Source organism: Thunnus albacares, chromosome 8 (genome assembly GCF_914725855.1).
Source record: "Thunnus albacares chromosome 8, fThuAlb1.1, whole genome shotgun sequence".
In the NCBI taxonomy this organism is placed as follows: domain Eukaryota; kingdom Metazoa; phylum Chordata; class Actinopteri; order Scombriformes; family Scombridae; genus Thunnus; species Thunnus albacares.
Window position 1 is genome coordinate 21540664 of NC_058113.1, and position 16514 is coordinate 21557177.

Here is a 16514-nt window from a genome sequence, read left to right on the forward strand (position 1 = left end):
ATCCCATATGGTTTCATTTAAATGACTATATAAGGCCCAAAGAGGTAAAATTATCCAGTGTGTCACAAGAAAAGATTAAAGAAAGATCCAAACAATGATTATAGATTTATCTTGTGACCCTTTCCAGGGGGCGCAACCTCTAGATTAACTACCTAATCCTACATAAATTAGTGGCTGCACCTCAGAGGACTCAACTTGTAATTGAGTACGTTTAGATGGTTGCATTTGGACTTTTACTTACATCTGAGTGCTTCCTTCACCACATATAATCTGTCAAGGCCGCAGTTGTTCAAAAATGTTCTTGGTGGCAAACTGCTGGTGACATCTAAGCACAAACTGATTTTAAGGTCCCTTTAGGTCAAATCTTTCTTTCTTAGTCTGGACATGTAGACTGTGTACATAGATCCATCTGTGTTGTGTATTAAACACACCATAAACACAGAAGAATCCACCCAGTTACCACATCCGCATTTTTTGTAACGGCTCTGTAAACAGAACACTGCATCTCTTTTCTTCAGGTGATCATCGCTCGGCAAACTGTCCCAGCAGTGTTTCAGCGTGTGGTAAACGGAAAAACAATATTTGCCACAGCGAGCATTCAACACAATGTGTACAGAGCAGCTTTCCCATATTCCTCCTGCCGAGGGTCACAATATGGCAGCTGGGTTTGTTTGCACAGAGGACTTGTGCTTGAGTGTGGAAAAGGGCCCGACAGAGCCCTCTAAAAAACAAAGTTCTGCCAATGCAAACTCAGAGAGATTCACTATTTTCTAGCTCAGTAATACCGTAAATAATGATGACTTTATGTACTTTAATTATTTTTGTGTGGCTAAATTGTGTTAGATTTGGTTTCTGTGCTCTTGTGTGTGTTTCCCTTGCGCGGTGGTGCATGAATGACACCTCTTTGGTCATCAGCTTGTGTGTGTTTGTCTGTGACCCTGTTTGTGAGTTGGAGCCCATGTGTCAATAGGTATTTTTAGCACCACCTCTCACTGCATTGCAATGGCACTCATTCACACCCCTCCAAGTTCTCCCCCCCGCTCCTCACCCTCCTCACCAGCACCTCCCAATCCGCCACAACATTCACTCTCACTGGAAGGAGCCAGCAACAGTCCCTCATGAAAGTTTAGAAAAGAGAGAGAGAGTTTGAGATCCAGAAGTGAAGACAGGAAGCAGATCAGACTTTGGTTACCAGGGCGATAAAGTCCTCGGGCAAGGCGATTGAAATTATGCCAGTAAATTAGCTGATTTTTGTTCCTCCCTTGGGCTTTGGCCAATTTGAATATTAATTAAAATAATTAAAGGATAGCTATAATTATATATCTTTACAAACACACACACACACACACACACCCTGGGAACACGACATGGCTGCTACCAGCCAAGTTAAACTACTGTTTGAGCTAAAGACCAGGGGTGTGGAGAGGCTAAACATGTAATTGGTAAAGACAGCAGGGTGGAGGGCCAGGCAAAGAAGATCAGAGCACATCCGATGGTGGTTATTGTGAACAATTCCCAGAGCGCTATTGTTAGCAACGCAGAGAGTTTGAAGAAGAAAGGAAGGCCTTTCATTCAACGGCTGGCTCGGACAGGTGAGAAGAGGGGGGAGAGAGGAAGGGAGGGAAGAAAAAGGGAAGCAGAATCCTAGAGGGGCTGGAGTGACAGTTTGAACAGAGGGCGACAGTTGTAGAGGAGCCTCCCAAATGCCATAGCAGAGGCTGTAGTCCTCCACACTGTCAGATGTGTGTGTGTGTGTGCATGTGTACAGATGAACAGCAGGGGATTTCTGGTGAAGGGGTGGGATCCAACACCCAAAAAGAGCCTACCCACCCGCCCCCTCCATCTCCTCCAGCCATGAGGAGGAGGGGGCACAAGTGCACTGCTACAGCTGAGAGGGTCTCCAGGGACTCCTGACTGTGTGAGGGGTCATCTGGAACGCCCGACAATCCCCACCTCCCCTCACCCTCTCTCTCCACATTCCCCTGACAACACTGAGCTCATCGCACAAACCCACTTCACACACATCCAGCTGCGTGATTGCAAGGACACTCCAGGCAGGATTTATCCAGCAGATATCTTATAGAGAGGGCGCATGGTGTCAGCCCATAAAATTAATCTGTTTAAAGTACTCTTCTGTATGTATAAGCAATATTTTGGTTCCAAAGTGACTGTTTAATGCTTGAAAAGAGTTATTTCCTCTTAAAAAATAATGACAAACACAAAGTTCAACCATAAGAGGAAGCAACAAGTTCTTTTTTTGACAGAATAAAACTTTAATGTGTAGAGCCACAATTTAACATTAGGACAATGATGTACCAATTTTTAAAAAATATATTAACTGTCTTTAATCCAAAAGTAGAAAACCAGCAGGAAACAAACAGAGAGGACAGGAAAATATGTACTTTATATCGCAGAAGGTGAGAGGAGCGGACAACTCACCACCTTTTCCTCACCAAACACCTATAAAGAGAGCTCCAGGGCTGTGACGCCCCCTTCGATCCCCCACCCAGGTACCTCCCCCTGGGGCACACGCTGACCCTCCGACCTCTGACACCTCCACCGCTCCCAGAACCTCTCCAGGGCCCAATCACGTGCGACCTGCCCCGGGCCTGTGACACTGATACTGACAGAGCCCAGACACGTCACAGTAAACAGACATTAGGGGGTGCATGTAAAGTTGTACATTTACACAGACACACTCTCGCACACGTATACATGTATGTATAAACCAAACATGGACCTGAAGTCACACATGCATGCAAAGAGAGAGTGGTTTGTAGTAAATGGAGCTGTGGAGCTCCCTGGAGGTTTAGTGTTGCAAATCTGAGACATTTATCACACTGGGGGAGATGTTTTAGTGGATAGTATGCATGGTATGTGGTTTTACGCCGGTTCCCAACATACTGCAAGCTTCGCATTCTGCAACTGATCTGTGTTGTCTGAATCCTGCAGCTCTGCACAGCTGTCAGACCACAACAGGGGGTGGACAGGCTGCCTGATTGTGTTCATGTGTGTGTGTGTTGTCCCATGAAATGCCTCTCTGAGTTGAAAACTTCCATTTCTAATTCAGATGTTTGTATATTTTGACTTAAGTGATGTCAGTGAAGTGATAGATTCACCCTGTGTATTCAAAATGACAGGCAATAGATCATCTGTCATTCCTCCTGAATAGAAGCTTTGGATGGAAATGGTAATTTTCTGCTGAGCGTAATAACCTTTTTAAAAAGTGAAGATTTTTTTTACTTTCAATATACTTTTTTCTCTCTTCTTTCTTCTTTTCGACAGGCCATTGATGTTCTGGGCAACTCAATCTTTTTCCCTTTTCTTTATCGTTCTTTACCTATCGCACAGAGTGTTCTCTTGTCCTTGCTGACTCATAAGATTAGCACAACTTGAACTTCTCTCTCACTCTCTGACTCTCTGTCTGTGTTCGCCTCTCTCTCCAAGTGAATTCCTCACAGGATCAGACCTGCTTTTTATGCTCCACTGGTTTTCACTCAAAGCGAGAGTGAGTATAGAGGGAGGAGGGAGAAAAGAGGGGTTTAGTCACAACAAACCGAAACTCCATAGAGCAACTGAGCGTATTTTGTGAAAGGGGAAGGAAATATGGAAAAGGACCAGAAAGTGAAAGAAGAAGAGTAAGTGAGACACGAGAAAAATAGAAAGTGAGACACAAAAAGAATAGGAGGGAGGACGCACAGAGAATGAAAGGAAATAATGCTGAAAAAGGTCATAATTTCTGCAGGGGATTTGCAGTTGCCCGGACAACGAACAAAGCAGAGCCAGTTGGACGATGTGCACAACAGAAAAGGCTGAAAAGAGATGGGGAATGCTCTGGAGAGTGAGAGAACAAGAGCTGTGAATTACTCTGCTCATCAGCAGAATAATGTCAGGGAATCAGTTAACATTTTGTGGGTGAACATCACAGAAAAAAACTAAAATATCCAGAAATTATTTCTTCACCAACCCTTTAATTTCAAGCTCAACTACATCACTCTTTTTAGTTGTTTAGCATAAAGATTCCAGACTCAAGACAAGAAAACATTAATAAATCATGATCTCACCATGGCCAAACAGAGAGAAAACTCTGCTCACAAGATTATATTTTATGTAAAGGACTGAGGGAGAGCCGCTTAACCATTAAATAGAAAGAGACAGAGAGAGAGAGAGGAGTGTTCTGGTTTGGTTTAGCTATGGATTGAAAAGTGGTGAGAAAATGTTAATGATATGCAGAGAGAATGAGGCCAGACCAGATGAAAGTCCAACTCATGTCTGTATAAACACAAAGAAACTTGGAGAGAGAGAGAGAGAGAGGGGGGTGCTTGAGGGGGTGAGGATGGGGAGTGAAGCAGAAAGAGAGAAAAAGACAGATATTAGGAGTATAAATTCATAAAATCTATTGAGAGTTGATTACAGACATTTTTGTAATTGTGTGCATACACAAGCAGCCCGTGACTCTAATTATATTTGATCATCTTTTTGCAGAATTTCAGTCCCACTGGCACACATTACTCATTAGAAGCACACTGGTATTGTACATCTGTTAGTTCTGGAGAAAAGACAGACGCTCAGTAGCCTCTTATCTAAGATTTGTTGCATCAGTGGTAGAAGAAGTATTCAGATTCAGATCATTTACTAAAAGATCCCCTCCAGACATGTTATTGAGACATAACAATACTCTGCTTTGAATAATAATTTGAGTCTGATATGGTTTTTCGACCAAAAAAAAAAAAAAAAGTTCAACTACCTTATTAAAATCCTCAAAATGACATCTACTCCTTCTCCCTCATTGAAATATGAGGAATCTATGATTATGCAAATACTTTTCATTTCATTTTCATTTCATCTCCTACTTTACTGTAAAGTCCATTTCCAGAGTATAACTGGAGGCTTCAAGTTTCCACATCACACATCACAAGCCGCATACTGAGCCGCGATTGGCTCCAAACTACTTGTCACAAATCCTGCTCGTGGGTATACGTCGTGTTAAACTCAGATTGTCAATGAACACAGACAAACTTTTCCCCCTTCAGCAGATGAACACAAGAACATCCCTCTAGTGTCAAAATCTGCACATAAATTATTCTGCACAATGAAGCTAAAACATCCAACTGAATTAACAAAAGGCATAACACATTTTTGAATGGAGAGGGGCTTTAAGTAACAGCAATATCATACGTATATTTATTAAATACTCCATTGCAAGTGAAAGTCCTGCATTCAAAATTTTAAGTAATAGAATGGAATACTAGCCAAAAATGTAATTAAAGTACTCATTATGCAGAAGAGCCGTTGTCAGTGTTATATTGTTATATTTGCATCATTATTATTTGGTGCATTGACATGTAAGCAGGACTTTAATCTTGTAGTTAGTTGAAGTGGAACTAATTTAAATAGCTTCATACTGTTGGGTAGTTTAATCTCTAAAAGGCCTCATATTTCATAAACTGATCTTTTGTTTTGTATGTAACATTTATCTGAAAACTAACAACTAACTATAACTGTTAAATAAATGTAGAGGAATAAAAAGTACCATATATCCATCTGAAATGTACAGTACTTGAGTAAATGTTTATTTACTTACTAAGAATCAATCACTTTTCTGACTACATTTCAGTCAGAAACATTTGATTTACATATAAAACTGTCTCATTTAAAGGCATTCATAAGATAAAGTGCATGTATTCAAGCTAGAAATGCTCAAACAAGCACTAGCATGCATCTAAAAAACACACAAAAAGTGAACGTAAGGCAGCAGAGTATCAGTGTTCCTCTTCCGTGTTTATCCAAGGTGGAGCTCAGAGAGCGTTAATGACCTTTATTGTCCCTTGCTGCTGATTGAGCACCAGCTAAAGTTTCCCTCCCCTCAGTCACACAGGCAAGTAGCAACACATACTGTAACCTCTGCGCAGCCTGTTTGTGTCTGGCTTATTCAACTGTTGATATAGTTCAGCAGAAACATGCACACATGTGGCTCTTTTTAAAACATGAATTCCCACCTCACTTCTCGGCATTGCCTCTGGGTCCCGTATCAACAACTCTCCAGGTTCCAGCTTCATTGCTGTGTTTTACTGCAAACCCTTCAATCTGAGTCATTATAGCCCAGGGCCAGTAATGGTATACAGTTACACCAGCAATACTCTGTAATAAAGTTTTCTTGAGAGGTAAATACCAAGGCAGAGAGCTGTGGGTCCACATTAAATGGCCAAGACCAGATGCTGAGAGCCAGAGCAGATAATTCAAATAGTTTACACGTTTTATTATCAAATAATGTATTTTTAAAACAGCAAAGTAACCTTTTCTTACATGTAAAGGGTTAACAAGGTGAAACCTCTCTGAGTGCTGTTGTATCATATGTCATATTCCCCAAATCTCAGTGTTCCTGTAACAAAGAAACTCCCATCGCCCCCAAAGGCTCCACATTGAATTTCATTCTACAGTGTTGTTAAGGTCACAGCTCCCGCCCACATGAGGCTCTGATTGGACGGTGCGCCTACTGGAATATTCAATGAGACACCTTGCTCTGGGCTGTGATTGGACACAGCCGGTGCAGTTATGTAAATGAGCACCTGGTGGCGCCTGCTGGCCCGGCTGCGGAGCCCGGACTGAGGTTGGGGCTCAGATTCAGAGAAGGGCCGAGGCGCAGGGACCCTGGACGGTCTCTCGCCTTTTCTTTTGTAATATTTCCCCGACAAGTTTTATAACTACTTTTCTCAACAGTGTCGAGTAAAAGTCAGGTTGTGGGTTTCATAGTGATTTCGGATAATTTTCTGTTTTTTGAGTTTTGACAGAGGTCGTCCACTGAGCGCTCCGGGGGGACTGTTTGGATTACAGACATTTCAGTAAACGTGTGTTGTTCAAGGCAGTTTTACTGTGTTTAATAGAGAGTTCATCCAAAAGTTTGGACTGGTGTCAAAGCGCACTTCTTCGTGTCTTTTAGGTAAGTAACTGGTTCAATCCCACCGCGCGTTTCCTCTCCGCGCACTTTACTCACCCAAGCGGCTATAATAACATTGCAGCGGATATTTACAGCAGTCTGTGTGTGTGTGTGTGTGTGTATAAGTTATGTCTGTGTGTCTCTCACTCTGTGGTTTGGCGTCTGTAAGTCTCGGTGTGAGGCGGGCACGGCAGCTCTGGACGCCGGCCACGGACTGTTGGGAAGCGCGCATTGCGCCGGGTCTCTGCACGTTTCTGTGGCTGATCCGTTTCCCGACTGCGTGGTTGAAATATCCGGACTGTTTATATCATGGTCTAGACTTATTGCAAACTGTGCTGCTCAACATCTTGCTAAATGTGGGGTCCTTGGCAGCAGAGAAAATATCCAGTCCTGATTTGTGCCAAGACTATCGCTGTCACGCGTGTATGTTCACTTAATATATTTTCAGAATTGACTTTTATTTCTTCCACCCTTCCCTTCATCATCGCCCAAACTGTTGTATGGCTTTGGTTAAGCTGTCACTCCCTCATTCACAGTCTGTTAAAGTCATTCTTCACTTGCTTTACGTTGCACCTCATTCACAAAAACACACGGACCCCACAAAGTTAAACAAAAGTCAATCTTCTTGGGATGCAAAGCTGTAAAAACCTGATGAATGGCTCAGTAAAATGGCTTATGTTCAGGATCACCTCCGTGCATACAGGTGGTGGTCATCACACCGACTATTAACCCAGTGACCTCACAGCTCCACAGGTGACCTCTAGTGAGAACATCAGCTCCGGTTTCATTCACCTCTGGCCTTAAATAAGGTGGTTCTCCATCGGGGAGCTAATCAGTCACCAGAACCAAAGCTGAAATCGGCACAAGGCAGCCTGGCAGCGGACGGTCTGTGTTGATACAGAAAACAGTTTCATACTCAGGGGATGTGCTGCCAAAAGCATTGGACTTTAAACGAGAAATACATTTTGTGTTTTCATGAGCCAAGAGAAGGGGCTGTTGAGTGTGAATCAATCATGCGGCGTAGTAAATGATTCTTTTCTGAGGACACGGTGGTTTAGAAATCAAGGAAAAGTTGTGTTCTGAAACCACAGATTTCAGCTTTTCTGCTCCTGCGTGTTACAGAAAGAGGCAGAATGAGAGAGATGAGATTGTGGGTGTGATTTCATGTGTTTTCTGCTGCCAGCTTCCTCCTGTGTGTTTGTGCATGCCTCTTTGCTTGCAGAGAGGCAGAGGTGGCCTGATGGAGGACTCAACAATGGGCTTCAGTGGGCGTGCAGTGCAATGGGCAGTCACCTTTTCCTACCACATGAAATCGGTAGATGTGAGTTGTTGGCTGAGGGGACTGAGCAGGCAGTCCAGAGGAGGTGCAGCATTGTTAGACTGATGGGAGGAGGTGGGAGGAGGAGGTGGTGGAGGAGGTTGGGGCTGCCAGTGCTATTTGCCAATAGATAGACAGACAATAAAAGGCAATTTTCTCTCTGGTGTCCCTCCCTCTCTGCCTCTGTAGCAAAGGCAGGAGCATAAAATGAGGAGGAGCCTTCAGTGTTGGTACACAGTCCCTCGTGGCAAGCACAGGTCTGCTGGATCCCCGTCTAATGGGCATCTGGCTGCTAATTCTACCACAGCGTCCCACGAGAGCCATCGGCCTTGCATAACTGCTTTCTTTTTTCAGCTGTGCAGTCCAGCAGAGGAGACGCGGAATATATTAAATAGTTGGATAGACAAGTTATGTGAGTATAATGATGCATGTACACACTTGGGGAACCATTTTTTATTGATTTGTCTTTGTCTTGGCAGGCCTCGGAGGAAATGACATGACTTGCATTACATGATTTGTGTAGAAGTATGCACAGAGTAAAGTAATTTGTCTGACATTGTCTACGAATTGGCTGTTGGTTATTTGTTCTGTTTCGGTCTTTAGAGATCTTAAGACTCGGCAGCAAAAGTCTTGAAGTCGTTTCATATGAGCAAGACAAGAAAACAATGAATTGAGGTTTTGCAGTTTCGCATTATTGCCGTTTCGTGATTGAAAAACACAGATGCGTGTCTGTGTGCGAGCTGAGAAGCAGAGTTTGGCCTCTACAGTGCGCTACAATGGGAACATTGGTTTATCAAGTCTGGTTGATCATTGACCTCAGCCTGTTGTCCTCAATCTGGGTCATTGTTTTGGTGGCAGCCATGCTTTGTGACTTAATCTTTGTGACTCTTTCTGGTTGTTGACCTTCCTGAAAAGACTTCAGCCGGTGGAGGGTAGAAAGGCAAATCCTGCACAATGACTGATGTACATGTTTTGCACAGTCGCCTGATCTTTATGGCGATGCGGCTAACGTGGCTAGTTAACCACATGAAAAGAGAACAATAGTGATAATTGTGTCTTCAGTTCAAAAGAACTGTCTTTTACAGCATGCATCAGGCAGCAGCTCTACTCAATTTCTGAGTTCGGTCATAATTGGCTGCCGACAGACTGAGCGCGACCCTCGAGGCCACTAGAAGAATTCATTTAAGTCCAAAGACACAACACGGTTACTTGCCTCCCCTCTCTACAGTACCCTTCTAATGGGAAATGAAACCAATTGTAGGAAGGACTCAACTGTCCACCCATGTTTTCCTAAACCAATTTCCTCTCAAGTCTAGACAGCTGGACTTTTCAATTGCATTTGCCTTATGTGTGGTCACACGCACAGCAAGCTTGACGAGACCGTCAGAGGAGCAAATTAATCGTGTAATGAGTGGTGACACTTCAAAGCGGGATCTGGGTGTTCTTGGGCTTTAGTTGTCAGTGAGTTCTCGAATCTCTATTTTATTTCCTTTCTCTGAAATCTGCATCTCCAAAGTCCTACCTTCTCTCAGATCAGCCCTCCCCTCCTCACTCCATCCCTCCCTGACATCCAGCATACCTTTGATCCCCTAATTGATCATTCTGGCAATCTGTCTCTCTCCCTACATCTAACATGGAACACAGATTCTCCTTCTTCATCTTCTATCTCTCCGTTCCCTTTGAAGCAGTGCTAGATGTTTCATTTATCCTCCTCTCACACACCCCCCTCACCTCCCCTCCTCCTCCCACTGCTCATCCATTTTATCCTCAGCCTCCCTTCTCCTATCGTCCCTTTGAGTCTCCTCTCCTCATTTATCTGTTTGCTCTTCCCGTCGAGGATGCCCTGCTTAGATAGCACTGTGGCTGTTTGGATGTAAAGAAAGCTGCAGTTATATTTTGGCTGCTCAGGTTTCTTCAAAGACTTTGTCACAGTATCTTATCTTATACTTTGGCTTGATGCCTCATTTTTGCACAGGGACCTGCAAAAAATACTTCTGCATGTCCCAAAATATACTGTAATGTACTGTAATACCTGTTTTATGGCTCAGAAATAATAAAATACTCTCATTAAATCACATGATTTTGAGTCAAGTTAATGATCTAATGAGGGACGGACAAAGCCTCAGTGCTAATTCTAAATCCTGTGAGCTGAATCCAATAATAAAATGCTCTCATTAAATCATATGATGTTGAGTCAAGTTAATGATCTAATGAGGGAAGGACAAAGCCTGAATCCTGTGAGCTAAATCCAAGTGTGAATCACGTCGACCTCCTTCACACGTCTCGCCAACGACTGGCAGTTCAAGTTATCGCTACTGGAAAAAAGTAGGCAAACCTTATAAAAGATGGAAACTCTCACAAACTTAAAAGCCAGCTTGTGCTCTGTTCCTGCACTTTTCAGGGTTTTTTTTTTTTTCATCTCTGTTCCAATCCTCACACTGTGGTGGTGTTTTTCGCTTGCTCGCACACACTGTGCCTCTTGTGGCTCAGTATACCACTAACAATTACTAATGGCTTCTGGCAAAGTAAGTGCTTTTGAAACCTTGCTGGAACATGGAAGAAAATTATGTTCAACATCAAAGGCCACCTTCTTTTTTTTAATATGTCTTCTCTTCGTATGATGAATTTTAGTTGCAACAACATCCACTTTGAGTGGGGTGGACCTGTCTGTCTTCACCTCCCAGGGGTTTTGAAGGGGGCACATTAGCACCAGGAAACTGTTGTGTGATGTGTAATTTAGCTCTTTTTAGGAGGCTTTTCTCTGCTGAGAGGGAGGAGGAGGACTGCAAGTGTGATAGAGGTATCAACCTGTGCCTGAGGCTTTTAACAGAGATGAATTGTGTGCATTTGTGTGTCTAAAGAGTTCTAGATTTTATGTTAATCAGATCACCGCAATTTTTGCTCCTAATTTGCTTTTGTGTGAGATTTTTTTTGTTTATCCTCTGCAGTAGCTAAACTTTAAACAGTTCAAAGATGTACGAAAAGCCTTTTCTCTCTCTCTTCCTGTCATTCATTAGAAATGAGAAGGAGACATCTGTTAGAGAGCTGGGTTAGACCAGTCTGTTTTTCTCACTTGGACTCAAAATGCTGAGTCTCGCTGAACTCATTCCTGTTTGACCTGATCTCTGTGGTTTTCTTTCGGCTCTGTTCAGTTTCTCTCCAGGCCATGCCTCTCCCCCTTCAACGGTTCCCTCTCTCTCTCTCTCTCTCTCTCTCTCTCTGTTTCAATAGCTGCTCACTGGATGAATAATTCTCACCCTCCTGCGGGCAAAGACTTGCCTTTGTCCCATGCTCAGTCTGTCATTCGGAGTCTCTCTGTTTGATTACTGGAGGGACTTTTCCTCCACCATAGCATTCTGTCTGTCCGTCCGTCTGCAGCCGTTTTCTCGCTGTCCATTGTGAGAGTAGCACCATGCTGTCACATGCCTCTCCTTTCTCCTTTCACCCCATCCTCCTCTCTGCTTCCCACTTGTTCTCTGACAGGTGGTAGTGAGACTGTGCAAATTGAATTCAGGGAATTGGGCTGCAGCTTGCCATCACACTGCAGCCCTAAAACAGCCTCGAAGTCAAACTAGAACCCAGAGATCCAACTCTGCTGCCACGCTGTCATATTAACATGCTAATGCTACCACATATCTTCTAGATTCTCATTACGATTTTTACACCCACGCTCCAACTAAGGTCAAACTCAGAACTAATCTTTCCTCACTGTAGCAGCGAGGGTTCGTTTTCATGCAGCAGATAAATCAGGTTCACCTTTCAGCGCAGGAGAGAAGGTCTTTTATTAAGTTACTTTCACTCGAAATTGAAATGGCACTCCTCTCATTCCAGATGGATTATTACGAAGACGAGAGAAAAGTAGAAGCCAAGGAAGGTCTATCTACATGTACTGACACGTATAGAGCTTCATGAAGCCCTGAGAACCAACACAGTGTTCCAGTTCCTGTCAGTCAAACCTAAAAGAAAGTATAACACACTGCTCCAGTGTTTTTCCTTTGCATGCACCGGGAGAGGACTCTACTCTGATTTACACGATGCAGCTAATAAACAGCCAACTGCTTTAGGTCATGTTGATTGCCAGAGGTGCTAACAAGACCTTTGCTTAGTTAGAGCAAAGGTCTTGTGGGGGGGGGGGGGGGTTTGCTCAATTTTGTTTGTCATATTACAGCATTAAAATAACGTCTACTGCTGTTTTATTGTGGTTCACTTGTAGTTATTGTTGAGCATACCATACAATCCAAATCTATCTGGGTTGTGTTTTTACTTTTTATGTATCTGACTAGGCTTATTTCCTTATGATTGCCTTTGCAGTTGCCATTATGTTGGAACACAATATTACAGCTATCATTAGAAAAACAGTCCAGACTAAAGATTGTATTTGTACTGCAGGTCTGTTGTTATTTCAGGTCCACATGGTGAAGGCTTTGTGTGATGATTGACATAAGACAAACCTGCAAACTTCCCTTTTTTCTAAACATTTCACGAGCTTTTAATTGGCTCAGAGGTTGAACACTTGTCAGGACAGGAATATAAGAGCAATTTTACAGTAACATTGCACTCAGAGAGTTTCAGAGTTATGGATAAACTGTATTCAGCAGAAAATTGAAAAAGAAAAATAGACCTAGTTTGTCAAAGTAAGACCAAGTCTCACATCATATTCATTGTTTTGTGTCATTTGTACTGACTTTGTTTATAGTCAAGACAGACAAGGAACCAGTGAAAACAGTGTTTACAGCATACACACACACACACACGCACGCACACACACACACACACACACACACACACTATATGACTAATACAACCTTTTCTTCTATGGTGTCAGGAACAGGTCACCAATCACCCACCCAACTCTTAATGACCTTTTAAAAAGTCAGATTATTTACAAGACAGATCCTATATTATAGTGTTGCCCTGTTTTTAAAGACACTGTGGTATTATATTGTGATTGAGAGTAATATGTATCCATTTAACTTTTAATTATCAATTAGTCTGAAGAGTACTTTCTTGTCGATTTAATTGTTTGGTCTATAGATTGTTAGAAAATAGTTAGTCTCCTAAAGCTCAAGATGATGTCTTTAATAAGGTATTTCTTCTGACCACCAACCTAGAATCCAAACATATTCACTCTACTATCACATAAGTACAAGGAAAGTAGCAAACGCTCTCAACTGAGAAGCAAAAACTGGGTAATGTTTAGCATTTAGCTTGAAAAATTGCTTAAACAACTGATCATTTATCAAAATACTTGGCAACTAATTTAGTGACAATCAAAGTATCGATTCATCTACTAATTGATTAAACTCTGCATTCATTTTAGATGGGTTTTAAACTAGTGTGTGTGTTTTTGGCTGAATTATGTGCTGCCTCCACAAATAAAGTTTCTAACATAAAAACAAGTGATTAGTAATGTTTCATGGCCACCCCAACAAGAAACAGAAAGAAAACTAAAAGAAAATAGGTTTCTTGCCACAAGCTTGGCCTTATGTTTTGTTTCTGCACTTACAAATAGGTTTGTGCAGCGGCTGTTGATGAAGGCATTCTTCATTTGCCAGACCAACCTGTGGTAATCAGTCACCATTTGTCTCTGCCTGCTGAGTAACGCTGCAACTGGTACTGAGTAAGGGGGCCAAGTGGACCTGCTTCCAAGTATTAAGTAGGCAGGGAAAAGATGCAAGTTTCACCCTTTGGTTATGATTGATTTCAGCTTTGTGTAACCGCATGTTAATGAACACAACTTTATTGCTTTCATTTTTTACCCCAATTTTTTCACTACCCTCAAGACTCGGCTCATGCTAAACTGTCGCCAGTGTTAGCTTGTGAATTAGTTTTGCTCTGAGCTTTTTAATACTACCCTGCTGTGTCACTGCCACCAGATAGGTATGTTTTGAATTGGGTATTCTTTGTGTGAAAACTGAGCTGTCTTAATGAGTCATTTGCTTTTCAGCAGCTCCAAACACTTCTTTTACAATCCCCTTTCCTCAGTGTTTCGTTATGATTCACCACTTCCTTCAGTCAAATGCTACACTTTCTCCTTTTCTTGTTTTGCCTTGCTGTGGCTCTAAGGAAAGCTGCAGTTTAATTTGTTTTTCTGACTCGACCACTGTCGCTGTCTTCTCCTTCGACTCTCATTACCTTGTTTAAGTGACTCATCACTATTCTTCCCTCCTGCTTCCTCAGCCTCTGGTGAAACTCAATAAAAGCAGATTCCACAGTCATGACTGACACTTCCTTGTATAGATGAAAACTATGATGCACAGCTGTAAAATTTGATGACCAATGACTGACCAGCACTATGACCAATAGTAGGGCATAACACCAACTCTACTCATAGCTTCCGGACATATCATGCATCATCTTTAGCTGCAGTAGGTAGTCATTACATGTGTACTGCTTGTATATAGTCAGTATTAAGACCAGCCTGCTTAGTTTCCATCTTCACTGGCTGTACGGGGGAGTAGCTCTGTTGTTTTCTCACTCAGAGTAAAGGAAATATTTCATTTCATGAGTGATATTTTAATATTTTGCCACCGTAAGCTAAAGAAAATTCTTTTAAGATGAAAAAAGGGAACCCTGTGGTACAGATTTGTGCAGCCAAACAACTTGAAAACTGTCCTTGGAGCAAATGTTCTGTAAAAATGAGAAAATAATGCCTCCCTCCCCTCAGGAATCAGCACTCCACTGAGTCACACAGAAGCAAGCCTGTTTTCAGGAAAGCCATCAAATGACCTTGTTTCCGTGGCTGGTACCATCTCACCCTTCAAAGTGTTGCGAAGATCGAAGATTAATTCGTGCTTCCTTCTCTCCAGGACTCACAGGGTAGTGGTGCGTACGACTTCACCAGTTTCCTCATGCTGACGGAAATCCAAAACAAAGAGCTCACTACTCTCTGTTTCCCCAGCGGCCATTAGTCATTTCTAACTGAGGCAATATGTTACTCTATCTGGCCGTTAGTGGAGACTTCACACGTTGAGAAGGTTTTGTGTGTAGCAAATCATATACAGTGTAACATTATTGCTGAGCTTATTTTAAAGCAAACAGTACATTTTTAGACACATTCCCTCCGTTTAATGTTATTTTCAGTTTATAGGCTGCCAGCAAAGAAGAAATTTAAAGCATGCTTATCTCACATTAGGTGCCAGTATTTCTTGTCAGCTATAGGTTATAAGTTAGATAAGAAGCTAATGAGAGCAGTGACCTTTAGGGATGGCAATGTTGGTCCATCACTTTGGCCCAGACTGAAATATCTTAACAACTTTTTGATAAATTGGCATGACATTCTGTGCAAACATTCGCAGTCCGTAGAGGATAAAGCCTACTGACTTTGATGATCCCCCTGACTTTAACTCAAGCACCACCATGAGGTTGACACGTTTGCTTTTTAGTAAAAAACCTGCTAAACATCATTGCTGCTACCATGGCGAAGGATTTAAAACGCTCCTCCAACTTTCATCTAACATTTGAGAGTTGTCTACAGAGAACTGTGGCATTCAAATGATTTGTTGTTGCAAAATCAAGCCCAGAAATTGAAATAATGAGCAAACACTGTAATCGTGAAAAGCATATTGTGAAGTTTGTAGTTTCTTTGCTTTTAAAAGTTTGTTGCTCAGCCGTTCTCTTGGGTCTCAGATGTTGATAACGTTAACTGTGACAGAAAAAAGTGGACTAAACATTGACAGTGATTGATTACTTCTCTTAGGTTTCAGATTTCAATACACTGACACAGAGAGAAACTAAAGGCTGTCTGGAAGAAAGCCTATAAGTTATGATGCGCTTCAGTCATGTAAGTAATCCATAGTTTTTAGTCAATGGGCCAAAACATGTAAAACCATCTAATTAATCCTTTAGGTCACTACTGACGTTTGGACTGGTGGCCTTTATAGAACTGGAAAGAATAACGAATGCTAACATTTGGTTCCAACATCAGGGGCACTCTAGAAAAGACGCTAGCCAGTGCCAAGGCTGTCCTGCCAGTTTTCACTGAAGTAATCTAATTATAGAAACTTTGGCAAACTATCTTTATGATGCAATGGCTGCTAAGTAAAAAAGATCTCCTGTCTTTCTCTCCTCGCGGTTCTGGCTCTCTCATGTCAGTTGTGTTTCGCTGTGTGGGACAGGAACAGCAGCTGCTCATAAGTATTCATTAGTCCTGCTCATAGATTAGCTGAGACAAAATGTAAGTGTAGATTGGGCTGCATACTGTGCTGCCTCCTCCAGAACACAGCGGGTCCTTCTCCCTTCTCTCTGAGCACTAACCAC

General features: G+C 42.3%; 1 protein-coding gene across 4 annotated transcripts in view; it reads left to right on the top strand.

Moving 5' to 3' along the window:
- The first annotated feature begins 6605 nt into the window (after positions 1–6605).
- Positions 6606–16514, top strand: part of ddr1 (discoidin domain receptor tyrosine kinase 1) — a 40550-nt gene continuing 30641 nt past the window's right edge. For 3 of the 4 annotated variants that reach the window (XM_044360075.1, XM_044360078.1, XM_044360076.1), the window contains exon 1: positions 8495–8667. In XM_044360075.1, coding sequence (XP_044216010.1) covers positions 8666–8667 — 2 coding nt within the window. In that variant the 5' untranslated portion in view covers positions 8495–8665. Of the gene's footprint in view, positions 6941–8494; positions 8668–16514 lie in introns of those variants that run through there. The other variant, XM_044360077.1, reaches the window with a different exon arrangement.